The following is an 18,238-nucleotide window of genomic DNA, read 5'->3' as shown; positions in this document are numbered from 1 at the left end:
ACCCTGCCTCTGTCCTTTCCACTTCTGTGTCTTCTGCTTGTAGCTACTTCTCTTTCAAGATCATCCTGGACCTGTTGTGCCAAGACCTCCTGATCCTGTTCATCCATCCATTTGCATTCTCTAAATGGACTTCACCTGTCTAGTTCTTCCTCCACGGGGAGGTGATGGCCATAGAAGCACAGCACGCAAAAGAAGGGCCCACTCCCAGCTGTTGGATATATAGTCTTGATGCCACAGAATTCCGGGAGCTGGGATGAGCAACTTCAGGGAATTGCAGCTGTGTTGGAGGATACTTCTCTGTGCTTTCAAGCATTATGGTCTTTTCCAACAATATCAGTGAAGTGTTACCACTTTTAGGACCTTACCCTGTCAATAACCTTTTACAGGCCCAAGTAGTCGTTCCAACTGGTGAAGTGATCTGGGTATTAAAGTATTTATTTGTTTCTTGCTGTGGATTGTTTTTTTTTCAGCTGAATAAGTTATTGGATCCATACAGAGGGAAAACATGGTTTAATTTGCAAGAAATATTCGATGCTTTTTAGCTAATGTGTCCCACAAAACCACCAACCTTTGAAAGATACCCAGAATGGAAAATTCAGTCTAGTCTCAAAATTATGCACTCTAATAATGGAAGAAGGCAAACAAATTTTAGGTGTCTCAAGAGTTTGTAATTCTGTTGTCTGATCTGTAATATTTGTGCACCTCTGCCATATGAAGATCTGTCAATCATAGCGCTTCTACTGTGTAGTTAACATAATATGTGTAGGGAATAATAAAAGTGCTTTATTTAGGATTCTCTCAGCTGTCCCTGTTATCCAACAGAACAACCTGCTAGTGATAGACTGGTGGCAATATTAATTTGTTTAAAGAAATTGACAGGTAAAACAGGTTCCTTTGTTTTATTTTGTTCTTTATTTCACTCCAGTAAATCAGAGAAATATTATGTATATGAAGAAGCTCCCTTGCTTTCTATTGCCCTGCTTTTGTTTTACCCATATTTGGTTGAGATTTTTCATGTAATCTGCAAAATTCTTTCTGCCATTGTTTTAAATATAATACAGTAAGATTTGATGCAGTGATTCACTTTGTACTTATAGCAACTTGAGGCAGATGAGTAAAACTGATTTACATATTTGCAAATATATGCAGATACACAGTATTGCCATATGGTCTTGGGTCCCCAGAAGTGCTGGTGACCTACTTGAGCCTTTCAGTTAACAGAATCAGAGCTTTTGCCTCTTCATGTTGTATACATTTCAAAAGGCACTATTTTTCTTATTTTCTATGCATCATTTCTGAAAAGGATCCTATAATGCTTGAATTATTGTAAGGCATCTGCGAGATCAAAGTCTTTCTCTTCGTCTGCTGTTGCTGAATCAATGTTTTCTGCTGCAGAAGGCAAGAGATCCTCATTCGTGAATTCTGTGGGAAGACTAGGATCTGGAAGATCCATAATTTGTTTCCATGGTTTTCCAGGACATCTGGGTTGAAGAGATTCTGGGCGATCTGGCAACCCATTAAATAAAGAAGTATCAGGAAGAATTAGTGGCTCTGCAAGTGAACTGGTTTCCTTTCTCGCAATCCCTGGACTAACCAGCTCCGGTGCTGTTTCAGCACTGGATGATGGGACGGTTTTGTTCTGATTAAAACCCCTTTCACTGGACTCCCCAGAAGATTTGGGGTTTGGGTGTTCATGTTTACCATTTTTACTGTGTTTTTTTTTGCCCACACCCATGGCCACTTCTGCACCCTCAACCAATTTCGTGCCCATGCCTTTTGTCAGACTCATCATCCCTTTCACATCCCTACCCGTGTTTATGCCCCTGTTTGTGCTCAGGTTCACCTTTGCCTTCCGGTTCCTGTCCAGCATCTTCCTTTGGTCCTTTGCCAGGACTCTGATTGTCCTCCGCAGGAGAGGAGTGTAAAGCAGTCCGGAAAGGTGTGAATCCAGGAGGCCTTCTTGCAAAAAATTCCTAAAAGACATAGCATGATAGCCACATTTGTTACCTGAACAAGAGCAATTGCTTCAGATTTGGGAAATTCAGAAGCTGGCCCATTGCAGTACCTGAATCATTTAGCAGATTTTTAAAATAAATTAGATAATTCTCTCTTCTGTCTGTGATAAGCATACAAACATAAACATCCTCCCAAATAATTCTGGAGTATTTTAGCAGCTATATGTGTAAAAGAAAAATTTCTATATCACTGAAATTCTACCAGTTAAGGAGAGGAATGATACTATAGAGAGCAAAACCCATGTACTGGTTTTAATTTATGAACAATACAGTTGATTTCTAGGACTAAATATCCCCACAATTTTTAGATTATAATACTCTGATTTATAAAACCAATTTATGCTAAAGGCTAACCCGTCTCTGAGTAGTATCAATAGTAGAATATACAAAAGATCTGTGCCATTTTGTTATATAAAATGTAACTATTCAATTTTTTGCCTCTAGATTTGGCATATGCATTTCAGAATACTACCTAGAAATAACACACATAGGTTAAAACTGATAATATCAAACACTCAGTTTTTATTGAGTAATCTCTACTCCCCTGTCACTGTTCAACTGGAAGACAAAGACTGAATACATGGTGCACAGTCACTGTCCAACATGGGTTTCATTTCTCTCCACCAAATCCTCTGATCATTATCTAGCTGCAAATCAGAGTTATTTGGGATGGAACTAAATTTCAAAGTTAAAGTGGATACAATATTGTAGTGAAAACAGAGGAAAGGTATTAGTTGATACATAATGGACATGTAGTTATGAAGGTTCTGAGCACAGTGAAGTTATTAATTAGGAGGGCAGGTTAATCTGTCTTTATTCAGTGTAGCAGGGGAATCTCTGCATTTATTAAAAAACCTGCAATCATCAGAAAGTTCTGATAATAAAAAATATTTATATTCCATTCTGAGATTTTCAAACTGACCCATGTTCAGGGCTAGTTAATTGTGGAGCTGAGTAGGAAGAAACTGAAAGATCCTCCTGCAGAGATTGACAGCAGTGGCAGGCGATCTGCCACTCAACTGATATGAAAAGGTTCTCAGATGCTTTGGAAATCTGTGGGGTATAATTATTGTGTTGCCAAATACATTTTTGTTTCAAGTTTCAAACCTAGTATGAATAGTAATTTAAAGCAGCTGATGGGGCTTCAGAGCATAACTGCCAGTGCAGAGGAGCAGTCAACAGGCAGGACGTTCTCCCTGTCCTGTGGCCTTTGCTGCTGTGATCACCTTGTTGGCCACTGTGTCACCTTGTGGAGGAGCTGATTTTGATGTAACAGCTTGCTCAGGTCAGAGGGTGAGGGAGAAGGGTGGCATTACTGAGGTTGTTAAAAGAACTATGTGTTCCCTTATTTTTGGTACAAAATATGGGATAATTTGGAATAGATAAAGAATTTAAGGACTGCCTTTGTTCTTTGCTCTACTTAAGATGGTGGGTGACAAAGAGGAATCATACCAGTGTCCGTTCTTCAGAGCATTTAATCGTTGGAATGGTTTTATTCTCCCATGGGACCACATAAATTTGTGCTTCACACGACAATGATGCCTGTTGACAAAACAAACCCAACACATTAAGGCAACGAGACATCAGACACAAAGGAAGAGTTGTGCCTGAAAAAAAAAAAACGTTTTTTCTAATAATATTTTAAAATACTTGCAACTTTACCCAAATATTTATGAAATCTATCTTAGTGATGAATATTTATTTTTGAGGTCATAGTATGCCTGTGTGACCACTTTAATTCAGCTTTGGGGTTGAGTTTGGGTTCTGAAAATTGGGTCTTTCGTCTCCAGCACTTTTGGAGCACTAACTTTAATCTTCATGATATTCCTAAGAAATACTGTTTGTTGATAGTATTTCTCCTACTAAAAATTGGGAAATTGAAATAGAGATAAAGGCTTTTTTTTTATTATTTTGTACCACCTACTGCACAAACAAATTTTCAAATCTCACAGGTAAGCACTGTTCATATGGTGGGAAAAGAGAGGGGAGATAAAGCCCCCCTTCCCAAACAACTCCCTTGCCAATGGTTTCTGGCCCTATCAGCACGACTTTCCAGTGTCCGGAACACATTTTTCCGGTGTCAGCAGCGTGCACTCCAGAGACATCATTCCTTTGCACACAAGTAACACTCCAGTCTCATGTTTTCCATAGCTGCAATGAGTCAGGAGTACTGCAGCTATTTAATTTCTCAGCAGCCACATCCTTTCCTTTCTTTGGTTGATTATTATCAAAAGAAAGTTCCTTTGGCTTTGCAGTGAGCACCGATCCTGCAGCTGGAGTGACTCAGTTTTTAATATGTCACTGGCTTGGGTTACAAACAGTGAAAGCTACTCTTCTTGAAACAAAAGTACACTGAAAGAGGTAACAATTCAGCATGTGATTTTACTGAAGTGTTTACAATTTCTGGTGCAAATGAATTTGTCCATTAGGAACATTGCAGTTGGCAACATCATCATTACTTACACTGTCTGATGTGGCTTCACAGTCTTCATTAAGCTTTTCAAACTCACTCTTTGAGCAGTTTGTCTTCCAGGCTCTAAATTTTATGTTATAATTTTGTCCTGCAACCACCTGCAAATTTAAAAAAAAAAGCTTTCTATGCTAAAAGCATTTTATTGAAAAGGGCTCACAGGAAAGATGATTTTCTACAAGCTTATACTACTTATATTCTACAAGTCCTAACCACTGGGCCAACATATGTTAAGAAGAACAGTATTAAAATATTTGTCAGTAAACCTATCTGCTTCTAATCAACTAACTTATTTATTCCAGTTCCCACTCTCAAAAATTCCAGCATTGAAGCTGAAGGAAACAGAAAGAGCCAGAATAATATTGGGCCCACAATTTTGACTTTGTTTTATTAGATGCCTGTAGTAATTTCGTTAGTAACAGATGAAATCATTAGAGATAGTGCTGTAGAGAGCCAAATATGATGTAAGAAAAGTGGAATGTGAGTAAAATGAAGTGTGTGATGAACGGGCTCAGCTGAAAATGAACCTGTTTGCCAAACTCATTAAAGAGAGAATCTGCAAGGGTTCAAGAATGTGCCTGCTATGAGTTCTCTGAGTATTTTTCACAGAGCTTGAGATAATATATCTTGCTTCAGAGACAGCAGGCAAAACATGAAATTCTGTCTTTCTAGTCTATTTTAAAAATGTGTGCGTGCTAATATCAGTATGATATGGAAAGTCAGAAAGGAGAAAAAAGTTTGAAAGAAGGAAAAGAAAGAAAAAGCACAAATGTTATTAGTAAGATAACATGAGCTATTCAGAAAAATTCTGATGTGACCAAGTGTTTTCTGAACTACTTCTTTGTCTTATTTGCAATTCTGTCTTTAACCTCTGTTTTGATGTGTTGGAACAGTAAACAAGGCAGATGCAAATGCTGACCAATATTATCCTCCAGATTCCTTGTTCCTCTTTATTCAGCTCTGTTTCTCTGTTTATCTTATGTTATGTATGGATATCCTTTTCTGAATCTAGCTGGAGTAGTATTAGCAATAATTAGTTAGTATTATTAGCTAATTAGTTAGTATTATTAGCAAATATTAGTTAGTATATAAAATAACAGATTTCTAAGGTAAATTGAGAAGCCTCATTTCTTGGACCATACACCTACTGTGGCGTGGACACTGCTTCAAATAACAAAGAGAGTATTGGTGAGGTAGGCCAAGGGAGTAGTTCTGTCTAATAGATCTTTTATACTTTAAAAGTCTAAGGTATGTTACAAAGGCTGGTAAAGAGTGGGGTAGATACAAAGAAATTAAATACTCCGAGTCAACCTTCTTCCCGTGCTTTAAAAATAATTTAAAGAAAAAAAATGAAATTTCAAGAGATGGTAGATTTTTGAATAACTTTTGAGTGCAAGACAAGATAGATAAAATTTTTCAAGAAAAACTGCATGGATATTTCAGTTACCAAATGTATCAACACTTAGAGGAAACCATTATTTCAAAGCTAAATACAAACTCGAGCTAACATTCAGCTCAGAGCAATGATAACATTTGTAATCCCAACCTGAACTGTCGCTGATTGTACTTCTCCATGTTTATAGTGGAAATCATAATTGCTCTCTGAATTATACTTCTCCATAGAAACCTCCAGTAGATTCTGCAGTTCTGGACTGGTTCTTGAGATGGTCTGTGGACAGCCTGGGCAAATGGCAGGACGTCCTGGTTCCTCAGCTGAAAGAGAGCAACAGAGTTCAGGTCTAAGGAACAAAAGATTCAGTGTAGGTAAAGGCTGGGAAAAACAGTTAGTTAGAAACCTCTCTCTGCCTTTTGGAATGCTTCATATTTGGGTCTGTGAAACCAAAATATCTTTGAGTTTTTTATGATCAGCAATATCACATGTTGGTTATCTAAAAGAGCACTGCAGCAGCATCTACCGTCACACTGGACACTTAACAGTTCTTTCATAGAAACAAGAATTGTGTGTGCCCGCTGGGAATAGCCAGCATATATGGAGAGGGAACAGCTACACGTGTGGGAAGGCCTGATTTAGGTGGCACAAGAGGTGCATGTAAACAGCAATGAATTTGTGTGTTGAAGAAAACCAAGGCTGAATGGGTGGGAGTGCAGCACTTATTACATAGAGTAGTACTGTGCTCCCTGTTCTAAAGCTCTGAAGCTGTGATAATCTGTGCCCAGATAGATGGCATGGAGAAAAAGTAACACTAAATAACAATTAAAAAAATTGGAAATTGCAGGACTTTTAAAATTGATAGTGCCTATAACATACCTTGAAGTTTGCATTCGGTCTTGATATTTGCGATCTCTGCCTGAAGATTCTGATATGCTTTGGCCTCACATTTGCCTACATGCTGGAGTAAAAAATGCAGAACAGCTCCTTACTATGTAGAAAAAATGAAAAAACATCCTAATACCTTCCTGCTAACAGAATAAGTCAAGCATGCTACTAATAATTCCTTCCTTGAATATACTGGGAGCCGGAAGCCTGGCAGACATCTGCAGAGCCAGTAAATGATCAGGATTCAAAAGTACCACTTGGAGAAAATAAGATATAAAAGAGAAGCCAAATGAACTATTTGTATATATTCATTACAGAAAAATAATGAGGAGGTTTACAAGCCAGAATCCTATTTTGTGGAGAACTCTGTGGAAATTCTGTCTCAAACTGTACAGATCAAAAAGAAAATTACACAATTATCAAATCAAACATTACTAAGTTTCTTGTATTTATTCAGGTCTTCTAAAGGAACTATGATAGGTGACTTGTTTAAAATTGCCTTGATATCTTAGGTCTGGAAGAAAGCAGACATTGTTCTGTTCTTTCTTTAAAAGGTTATAGAGCCATAAAACTGATTCCACCATTCCAGTGATTAGAAATAGTAATAAGGAAAGAACTGGAGAGAATGAATACATTAAGGAGAGACCGGGGGTTTTGTGGTAAACAGAAGTAATATTTTGCAGATTTGTCAGAGTTCTTCAAAAGCATCAACAAAAATGGGTAGAGAGACCTGTTGATAAAGTACACAGAGATTTTCAAAAAGGTTTTGGTGAAATCTTTTATCAAATTAACTGTAGAATAAGAAGGAAGGCTTAAAATCCACGATTAAGATCTTAGGGCTGTAATAGATACTTGAAAATGTAATCCATAAAAAAATCTACTTAGTGGTAGTTTAGAAAAAATAATAAAAAATAATGTCAAGAATTATTATCTGGGTTAAAGAGACTGACATTATCAGTGGTTCACATGTGTGTTGAATACAGTTGAATACAGTTCTCCTTGTCCCATTTAAAAATGAATAGTACTGAGCTAAATAAAGGTAAGAAGCAGCTTTCATGGAATTTGGTCATTTCCACGAATGAAATATTCGTGGAATATGGTAGTCTAATAATATCTGTCAATGATCTATTAGCAAAGCTGCTTAACAGTTCAGGGGATAAGTGGTAATGATCTAATCCCAAAACCCCTGGGTTGCCAAAGCAGTATGTGAGTGAGGGAGCACCCCTGCAGTAGGTGAGGTGACAGAAGTCATCACCTGCAGGTGACAGCTGGGGAAACTCAGACTCAAGCAGATTAAGTAACTTGCTTAAGGTTTAAGGGCAAACAAGGATAATGCAGGGATTTGCTTCAGCTAGCCTGGTTCTCACGCTTCTGTTATTGAGCACAATGTTGTCATTCTTTCCCTTTTTGATCAATACTTATGAAACGTTCTGGAAATGTACAAGGAGTGATTGTAGAACAGGAGAGGCTCTTGAATGTAACCCTCAGCAGTGCAGTTCCACAACATTTGAAACAGATGCCAGTCAGTCCCCTCCCGTTCACCACCACTGCTCACTGTGACTCTGCATTCCTGCCCTCTGCCTCGTGTTTGCAGAATTGTTTGTCTGATCCCCTTGTGAGCCGGTTCAGGGAGGTCAGTTAAGAGAGGAAGCCTCTATTTTTGGTACAGCTACTTCAGTTCCAGGTTAGAGAAGCTGAGGGAGGACTTGTCTTTGCAGCCCTGTTTAGCTAGATTATGTGTATTTGTTAATAAATTTCTTTTCAAGTTCTCTTATTTGGACTGTGGTAGAGGTTGAGTAATAATTGAGCTACTGACTTTTCTTAGAAAATATGTTTTAAGCTGGAAAAATGGTGCTAATTTTAATTATTGCTGCTTGGGTTGTATATGAGTAACTCCTTGAATATTTGGATAGGAACTTCTCAAGGGATTTATTATTTGTGTGAGACTGTTTAGATTCTGTAGAGCAATTTGTAAGCATTTCAGTGGTCCTCTTAGTCACTGATTCAGGAGAAAACATGGATGTTCTAATTGCATAAATAATTATGTATAAGACTGGATTTAAACTTAATTCAAAGTGAAGCAAGACTATAAATATTTTCTTGAGTCGGATCTCAATGATTATTTGTTAATATGATATTTTCTCAATAAACAGATTTTGAAGAATACTTACACCTCTAGAAGTGGTTCTGCACTCTGGAGTTAAATCTGAAAATTGCTCTTTGGAGCAATTTGTCTCCTCAATTTCATATTCAATTATGTAATTCCATCCAGCTACCACCTGGAAGAGATGTTTAGGTTATACCTTATTTAAACCAATACAAAATTGCAAGTTTAACTGTTAAATGTGATTAGCAAAGAAAGCAAAACTATTCTTCTAATGCTTTCCCATCAAATCACTTTGCAGTCACTAACCATAAAGTGTCCATGGACAGCAAAAAGATTTTTGTCCTTGTGATACAAAAAGTAAACTAAATCCTGCATTTGTGAGAAGTGCACTTTGTATTTGGTTTCCACTTCTCCTGGCAAGCCTGCAGCCTCAACCTGCTGAGTTTCGTGCACTCTCCTCCAAAGTGCCTGTTACTTATTACTCCCAGTGACAGGATGCTGGTCTAGGTAGATGGCTACACTAATACAGCCTGGCAAGTCCTGCATTCCTCAGTGTGGGACACACTAAACCAGTACCTGAATAATGTAACTTTATACTGCTGACATCATTTGTTGTTGAGTGCCCTGCATTTATCATCTACCCATAGTTGTGTCTATCCCAGGCTTTGCCTTCTCCCACACACTGTTCTGTCCAGGTTTGTGACCCTTTTTAAAAAATTTCTCTCGAGGAAGCTGTTCCATTTTCCTCACTGTGGCCACTACTTCTCACCCATGAAATCTCTCCATATCATAGTGTTGGGTCAGGTAACATTGGATTAAAAAGGAGAAATAATCAAATATAGGAACTTTCCATCCCAGATCAATTGAAGTAGAGGTCTCTGACCGTCTCTGTTGGCCAGAAATGGCATGATGGTTCTCTTTCCAGCTGATGGATTGCAGCCTGTCTGTGACATTTTGTCATGTGGCTTAAATGTTGTGCAAGTTTGTCTTTCAGCAAAGAGTCATTTCCCTCAGTAAATATAAAGAGGACAAGTCTGAATTAAGTCACAGGTCAAACTGACATGAGACCAGAAGATACTTTTTGACTAATACATACATATTCAAAGAAAAGGCTCTGTACTTGGTGTCAGGTTATATACTAGTTAAAAACCAAATAAATTTTAATTTCTAGCAGTGTCACACCAGTCCATAGGAGAACCTTTCACAGGGAAGTTGTTGTTGCGTGGAATACCGGATGACACAGAATTTCTACAACCCGAGCAGTCATTTCTAGCAAAGCAGATATTCCTGTGTGCAGAAATATTTCTGTGAGTGGCATTCTGGCTTTTTGTTTTTCTTCCCATTTTTCCTATGTGGTGTTTACCCATCCTATAGTGTATAGCAGCTGTGGACACATGGGCCCTACTGCCTTGCAAAAACATAGATGCCTGCTGCTGTTTGAGAGGCTATAGAGTACGTGAGACATCTGTGCAGGCTGGCAGCTTTGGCACAGACCCCAGGAGAGATCTGCTCCTGCTGGAGCCTCAGGAAGAGGCCAAGTGAAGTACACAGGAGCATCTGAGATGACACAAGATGTCAGCACTGAATGCAAATAAACTGCTGCTAAACATTGGTTAGATGCAACTGCAGATAAAGAAAAAAATGCATGTACTACCAGTTGTCAGCTCTGAAAATCCAATAGGTAAACGTTAATGATTCCTTATAAATGAAGATAATTATTTATAGAGTCTACACTTTAAATGCATTTTGTATGCTCTGTTATGAAATATAAGCCACCTTAATATCAGAAAAGTACACAAAACAAACAAGATACCTGCTTTGAGTTGCTGTTTTGGTAAAATTTAGAGAAAAATAATGCACAAACCTGTCTTTTAGCTTGTTTTATTTCCACGAGCTTGAAAAGGGCAGGCTCATCACTGTGCTTGTTAAACTTCTGAATGGCTTTATTCAGAATTTCTGACACTTGTGAGCTGTCAGCTGATATAGGATGATAGCATCCAAGACATGTAACGTGAGTAACTCTTATCTTTGACACATCTGGAAAAGAAACAAACCAAAAAATAAAGGTCTTCATGTAAAACAGCTTTAGGATTTAATTTTTCCTACCTAGGAATGAGCAAGAACCTTTCCTGCTTCTAACTGGTGTGATGAGCAAACCCCACATTCCAATTTCAAGGCCTGCAGAGACGTTTGTTGTGTTTAGGAACATACTCAGGTTTGTGGTGGCAGGGGCCATCCATGGCATCAGGATCCAGGCATGGTTTCAGCAGTGAACTTCATCGAGCAATTATTGAATCTTAGAAAAACTTTGCAAGTACTTCTGACTCCATTAAGGAAGGGTCATTACTTGTCATTGCAGGGAAGAGCCAGTGGAGGCTACAACTCGAAGGGGATGTTTTTCAGGTTCTTCAAAGCTCCCCCACAGTGGCAGCTGCTTGCTGTCCTCACAGTATTTGGGGATGGGGACTTCAGCAGGAGCATTTTGGCTCACCCTTGTGAACTGTTCTGACTCTGAGTGCCCTTGGGACTGCAGTTGGACTATTCTACTGCCCCTGCTATTCAGTGTGGCTGCCAGCCACTGCTTGGTGTTACCTTCAGGTTTAACCAGCTGGATTGGCTGTGGATACACAAGCTTGACAGGGATGCTCAAACTCCTGTTTCCTACTACTAATCCTATTAACTCTCTTTCCTTTCTAGTAATCATGGATTGGATTTTCATAAATTAATTTTATAGTTCAGTACATAAATTAATTTCACGATTCAGCGAGCTTGAGAATGAAAGTGGGACAATATGTGGTCTCTGTGGAATTGAAGTAAAATTTGTGTGCTTGATCTTCAGCTGGCATAAACTGGCTTTAATGGAGTTACGCCAGCTTGCACCAGCCAGGAAACTAGTCCAGGGTCAGTTAGAGCAAACTGTGCCACCAAAAAGGCTGAACAGTGTGGTACCTAAGATGGTGGGGAAATTCCTCACCCCTCAGGATCTGTTGTTTTTTTCTTTCTGTTTGAATCCTTTGGATCTGGTTTGGCTTCTCTGTACATTTGCAATATCTCAGTGCAAGCAGTAATATTTAGGCTTAACTCTCTGAGGGGTCCATGAACAAACTCTGGCCCTTAGTTTTTCTAGCATCACTTATTTTGACTCTGTAATGGCAAATATATACATGCTACTGAAAAGTGTGCCCACGTTTTCAGTGAGTAATCACAAAGGAGATAACAAATAATAAACCAAGAGCACACCCCGTTCTAGACCAGCGGTGGTCTCGGCACTTTCATAAGGACAATGCTGAACAAACGTGCATCCTTTTTTCAAAGTTGCTACAACTTGGTAAGAGGAGATGAGCTTCTTAGGCTGAATACACGATTCATTTAATTTATGTATGTTTTTTAATGCTTTCTAAGCAAAGATTCAAATGCAAATTTCCCGTGCATTCTTTTAGTGGCAACTAGGTGTCACCATTGCCTTAGAAAAGCGGTAGAACATGGAGTTCATGCACTGCAGTTCCTAGAAGGACACTGGCTGTAGGTAAAGCCATTTTTGGCTTTAAATAAGATAACTGGTAACAAAAAAAAATATATATAAATTGCCAAACATCTCAGAAATCGTGGTAAATATTTCTGTAGTTAATAGATAGATGGATGTTTTAAAGCTAGCTTGGATATGTCTTTCAGAACACTAGGCATAGAGCTCTCAGTTGTGAAGTTTTAAAACAACATGATCTCTTTTTAATAAAGGAAATTTCTATGTGAATATAATAGTCATATGTGAATATCTTATAGGTTAGAAATGTAGCAATGCTTACTGTTAAGGTCCAAGGGATATCACAGTCTCATATAATTATATCACTGTAAATGATGTAAAATTTATTTTGTAAATGAAATTTTAGTTTTCTTTTCTTGGTTGGGGTAAATATTTGCTTTGGTAAACTTTAATAGAAACACTCATTTTTAGTTTGGAGAAAATTGAGGTGCAATTTTGTCATATAAAGTTTTTTTCTAATGATTCCTGGCACGATTTTATATGTAAACAAGTAAGGACAGAAATTTGAAGTGTGACAAGTTGTATCTAGTCTCTCAAGTTACTGGGATGCTTTTACTCTTTAGAAAATTATTTTTAACTTGGTATAACTTCAGTACTTGAAGAAACTTACTACAAACACAGGCTCATTTTTATTACCCTGGACAGAAACTGCCAGTGCTTCACTGACTATATGTGTATAACAGTGAAATTTTATCCTTAACATGTAGTTGCTTATGGAAGATTATTTATAAATGCCTAAATAGAATGATAAGGATCTTCTACCTTTAAAATGACCTGAAAGTCTCAGCATTATATTTATTCCATTCTTATTTGTCAGTGTATTTGTTGAATACTGTCCCAAATATTTACATACCTGAGAAAATTTTGCACTCCTGTGAAACATTACTTGTTTTTTCGGCATCATTCATGTGAACTCGAGCTGTGCATTCTCCTGTTTGCTGCAAAAACATATGGCAACAATTGTCGTGAACTTGCTGAGGAAAAATACAGTGCTATATATGCCTCTAGTTGTTGAACACAGCTGACAGTTGCAAACTGATTTTGGCAAGGGGTTGATGTGTACATTTGTGGTAGTGTCTAATTTGCTCTTTTTTCCTGGAAAAGGACCAGCTTTGTTGATTGTGAGGAAAGTTGGGGATGAACTGAGCAGATAACTTGAAAGATTGCTTTGTATTTGTATGGTGTGTGTTGATTAACTGAAGAATTTACAGTCAGAATAATGGAAATTAACACATCCTCTTGAATAAAAACTGTATAAACTATTTACCCAATTTCCTCTTTGCACTGCTGAAAGCCCTCTGCCAAATTTTCTCTCCTAGTGGCTTCCATGTCAGCATTTGGTTGTGCAAGTTTCCATTATACATAATTAATAGAAAGTTTTACAGCCCTTGCACTCTCATATGTGCACGTATCTTATGTTGGGTTTATTGTCAGCCTTCATACTGAAGCACTGAAATGTTCCTTTCTGAATATATTCAGGATTGTAAAGGAAAAATCATTATTATAATGGTTAGCTTTAGAATTTTAAACATTTCTGTACTGTCCTTTAGTCATATAAGTTCTCAGAAGCACCACAACTAAAAAAGTGAATTTTTCTATTGCATTTTCCCCCAGGCAATTACATTCCTGGTCATTATACTGATATTTCTGTACAGGGAACTTGTAAGAAGAACAGATACTTACAGCCTCTGCAGATGGTTTGTAATGACAGTGTTGCCAGGGTTTATTCTCCTCAATGGCACAAGAAGTTTCAAGTATTCGATATTTCATGTAGAAGTGTGGATCAGGACCTGCCTGGATTAGGGCAATATACATGTCATCATTTGCATAGTAATAAATCAAGTGAAAAGATAAGAGCTCCATAAAGTAAATACTATTCATCTGTTACCTTGTATTTTATAGTATGGTTTCACATTGGCTGCTGGTCTCCCAGATCGTGGTAATTCAAATATTAACTTACCTAATTATATTACTTAGCCCTTACCTACAGTGGCAATGTGTTGATATAATAGATACAATACGCTCAACTACCTTCATTTTAACTTGTAGTACCACGGGTTTTAGGACCAGGAAGAAGTGGTTATGTTTTATAATCTCATTCAAATGTACTCCAAAAAAGCCAGTTTGGGTGGCTGTTTGGATTGTTAGCATAATCACCAGCTTGGACTGTGCTCCTGTCTGACTCCCTCGCTCTCACTCTTGGCCTCCTCCCAGATCTGTCTGCTTTGCTTCTGTGCAGCTCCCCTGGCAGCCGGGGCTGAGCAGCGCTGGGGCAGCCTGGAGTGCCCGCGGTGGGGGGGCTGGGGAACTTCAGCTGCGCCGCCTGCGGGCAGGGCCGAGCAGGGCCTGTGCTCTGGAGACAGCCCTTGGCACTGCCTGCGGTTTTCTGCGGGCACTGCAGGCTGAGCTGCAGCTGAGGGCAGCCTCAGGAATCCCAAGGTGAATAAAAAGTATTAAGCAAAGTTTGGCCTGGCCAGTGGAAGTATTTCAGAAGTTGGTAAATCAGTAGCGGGCATTTTCTCCTTGCCATAAAGCAAGCAGTGAGCCTGTGCTTACAGGTGATGGTGACACACTTGAAAGTTTGTGGTTCATCCTTTAGAGAAGGTATGAAGTCCAAAGTTACTGATCTTTTACAGCCACTAAAAATACTCTGCCAATGTGACTTTTCAAATACAAACAGGCAGTTGCTGTATTTTAGCACTGGTTATTCTCAAATAACCAGTTATTATTTTCTGGGAGAATTAAATGATAATTCTTGCTTTAGTGGTACCAAGAAAGTGAAGCTGAGCTGGTGTGGGTGGCATATACTGGATTTACACTGATGTAGACACAGAATTATATTCTGCCTTCTCTCAATTCCTGTTATGTATTGCTACAGCTACGAAGAAGTGTACAAGTACCTGATATAATGGTTGCAGGTTATAAAAAAGGATAAAAAGAGCTCTAAAAATATAATAGACTTAATCCTCAGCAGGAAGAAATTGACATTTATGGAGCTGCATCAGATTATATTATCTGGGACTTAAAAAGAGCCAAATTCTGTTCTCTGTTACAGTGTTCTAAATCTGCAGTAAATCAGCTCAGTGAGTAAACAAAATACATAAGAAAAGACATTGTTTCGGTATGTTATTTGCTATTGGTTTATTTCATTATTATTATGAACAGCTATGCCTTTAACTGGGGCAGGTTTAGTCTTTCACTAGTCAGCTTTTATGTTTTATTACCCTATCAATAATGAATGTACATGAATATGTAATAACCAGCTATTTAATTAATGCATTCAACATTGTGAGACTAGCAAGGAGCAAAATCTATACTCTTTTAAGAAAAAGAATCTCCAATATGAGGAAATTTCAATTGCAGATTCCTTTTCTCTGTTTTTTACTTAACATCATAATCAGATCAATGATTCAAAGTAATAGTTGATTTCCACTTCAGATCTTTTAAGGAAAGGAAAGATGGATATCTAGAGAAGGAAAGATGAATAATAATTGCAATAAATATGTATTCTTAAAAATACAAAATTATTCAAGATAAAATACTGAAACTCCTTTGGGAACATCAGCAGAAAGAAGGTGGTATTACAGCTTTGATACAGAGATGTTTGCATTTGGCTGTTGTTAAAGATGAGTGTAGTTCAGTGAAAACAGTGAGGCTATTCATTTATTTAATATTAATTGCATAAAGGATTTCCTGATTTTAGTCTTTGTCTCCACATGCTTAAATCTCCCCAGTGTGTAAACAGCAACACCAGAGGGCAGGTGCCAGGAGGTGGGGGTAGTTTGCTGTAAGGCATTTAGGAACGCATGTCCCCTTTCTGAGGTAAATTTCTAGCTGGTTAAGAGTGTCTTGTGATTTTGGGCTGCAAAATATTCTCTCTGACACTGGGTTTCTTGTGGTTTACATCTGAAAATCCAATCCAGTAGAAAAAAATGCTAATGTTATTTTCAAGTAAAGTAATGCCTGTCATTATTATGGTAATACCATCTTTGTATGCTTCTCAGAGGTAAATACTCTTTTGTTAGATTAAGGTTATACAGAAGGACTCCAGGCAAAGGATCACGTTGCATTCTTTTTTTTCCTGTAATTTTAGCTGTCACCCTATTTGACTAAAATACCACCTAGTGCTGTTAGTTAGATCTTTGACTTAGGACAGGTGTCAGTCAAATAATATTCGCAAACAATTCAGAGTATTGCCAAACTTTATCAGGTCATTCGTTTTTATTTGTGACACCAGCTCTTGCCAAGTCAAGATTATATAAAGTTTTTAGTAAGCAGTTTTTTGCCATTGATCTGAAAACGTTAGTGATGATGGAAAGGGGTAAAATTCCCAATAAAGAAAGGAGAAAACAGAGCGGATTAGTAAGACAAATTCTATTAGTGATAGAATTTTTCTATTCTTTAGTCCTTGTATTAGTAAGCAATTCACCAGCACACACAGTTCTGTTGATAAGAACATAACATGCGTCCCTACTTGTCATGGGAACAAGTATCTTACTGTGCAAGTCACTTTGATTTTTTAAAACGTTTTTGGAAGGCACCGTGCTGTCATGCTTGCCCCCTTACAAACGAGATGGAGATAAGCTGATTCACACTGCATAAACAATCCCAACTTTTTTTTTTTTTCCCCAAAGTCTACTTACAGTTCTCTTGGCTTCCATCACCACGTATAGAGCGAATTGATTACCAGTTGCTCTGTCGCCATTGTACTTCTGCAGTGCTGCATCGACAGCTTTAAAGACATCAGGGTCATCACAGTCTGAAAATTCATATGGAAGAGGGATGGCTCTGCTGCAGAAAAAACTACAGCAGAGTAGTAGTACAATGAAAGGTTTCATAGCTGAATCAAAAAGGCCACCTGAGTTAGAAGGCTCCTTAAAAACTAAATGGAAAAGAAATGCCTGGCAGGGTTTTAGTCACCTCTTCTGTTTTTCAGGAGCAATAGCTAAGTAAACAGAACAAGTGGATTGCTGGGGTTGGTTGGTTTTCATCATACCCTGTTTGTACTGCAAATAAACTTCTGACTTTATTTAAATAAACTTTGTGTGGTCACCAGAATGACAGTAAGGTTATCCACCTGCCATCAAGGTAACTGGATAAATGGCTGCAGCTGGGAACAGGTTTAGACCAAGCAGGACAGCTCTTGAGGAAAAGAGAAAGAACATTTGTAGCTTTCTGACTTCTTAACATCCAATCTGCTACTGAGAGTGAATTCCACAAGGCTTAAATAAAACACCCAAGAAGGTCCCAGTGGCAAGGAAATTCTGGACTTATACCTTGTAACTTTTATAGATCTGTTCAGTGTTCAGACTGCAGTAGTTCTGAGAACTGTAGCTCTCAGAACTTGTTTGAAGAAGGTCTTTGGACAGATGCATATGGTTGAATGTCACGTAGTCTTCAATAATACTTGATAAACATTGTCCTTCACGATACTGTTGGAGATGTCCATCTCTGCTGCCATGCAGAGACTGCCTTTGGACCATGGATTAGTGAGTCCATGGTGCTTTGTTACCATTACAGATATGTGACACCCAAGAACAAAGGATTAAACAATGTTCCTCTGTCTGGCAGAGCCAGGATTGGGGCTGGCTGAGAACATCTGGTGCTTGTCTCCAGGGTTTGGCACCAAGTAGCTTTTCTTTGGATCTATGAACACCTTGGGTTTTCCTCAGCTCCTGTGTTCCAGCTGTGTCTTGCTGTATTTGGGTTGCATGGCAAGGTTTTGGTAGCAGGGGGCTGCAGGGCTCACTTCTGTGAGAAGCTGCTGGAAGCTTCTCCTGTGTCTGACAGAGCCAGTGCCAGCTGGCTCCAGGATGGATCCAGTTCT

General features: G+C 38.4%; 1 protein-coding gene and 1 long non-coding RNA gene across 4 annotated transcripts in view; one reads left to right on the top strand and one right to left on the bottom strand.

Annotated features, from left to right (window-relative positions):
- Positions 1–18,238, top strand: part of LOC126636457 (uncharacterized) — a 112,317-nt gene that overhangs the window by 7,493 nt on the left and 86,586 nt on the right. The gene's annotated exons all lie outside the window — the stretch shown is intronic.
- KNG1 (kininogen 1) lies at positions 894–17,348 on the bottom strand. Its single transcript, XM_050308674.1, has 11 exons — positions 17,055–17,348; positions 14,095–14,205; positions 13,265–13,349; positions 10,735–10,907; positions 8,935–9,042; positions 6,755–6,836; positions 6,032–6,198; positions 4,479–4,586; positions 3,468–3,557; positions 1,844–1,973; positions 894–1,506 (listed from the first exon to the last, which is right to left on the bottom strand). The coding sequence occupies exons 1-11, from the start codon at positions 17,247–17,249 to the stop codon at positions 1,322–1,324; spliced, it is 1,434 nt and encodes a 477-aa protein (XP_050164631.1). The 5' UTR covers positions 17,250–17,348; the 3' UTR covers positions 894–1,321.

Source organism: Myiozetetes cayanensis, unplaced genomic scaffold, assembly GCF_022539395.1.
Source record: "Myiozetetes cayanensis isolate MyiCay16 unplaced genomic scaffold, myiCay2020 scf13, whole genome shotgun sequence".
In the NCBI taxonomy this organism is placed as follows: Eukaryota; Metazoa; Chordata; class Aves; order Passeriformes; family Tyrannidae; genus Myiozetetes; species Myiozetetes cayanensis.
This window is presented reverse-complemented; position numbering and strand designations above follow the sequence as displayed.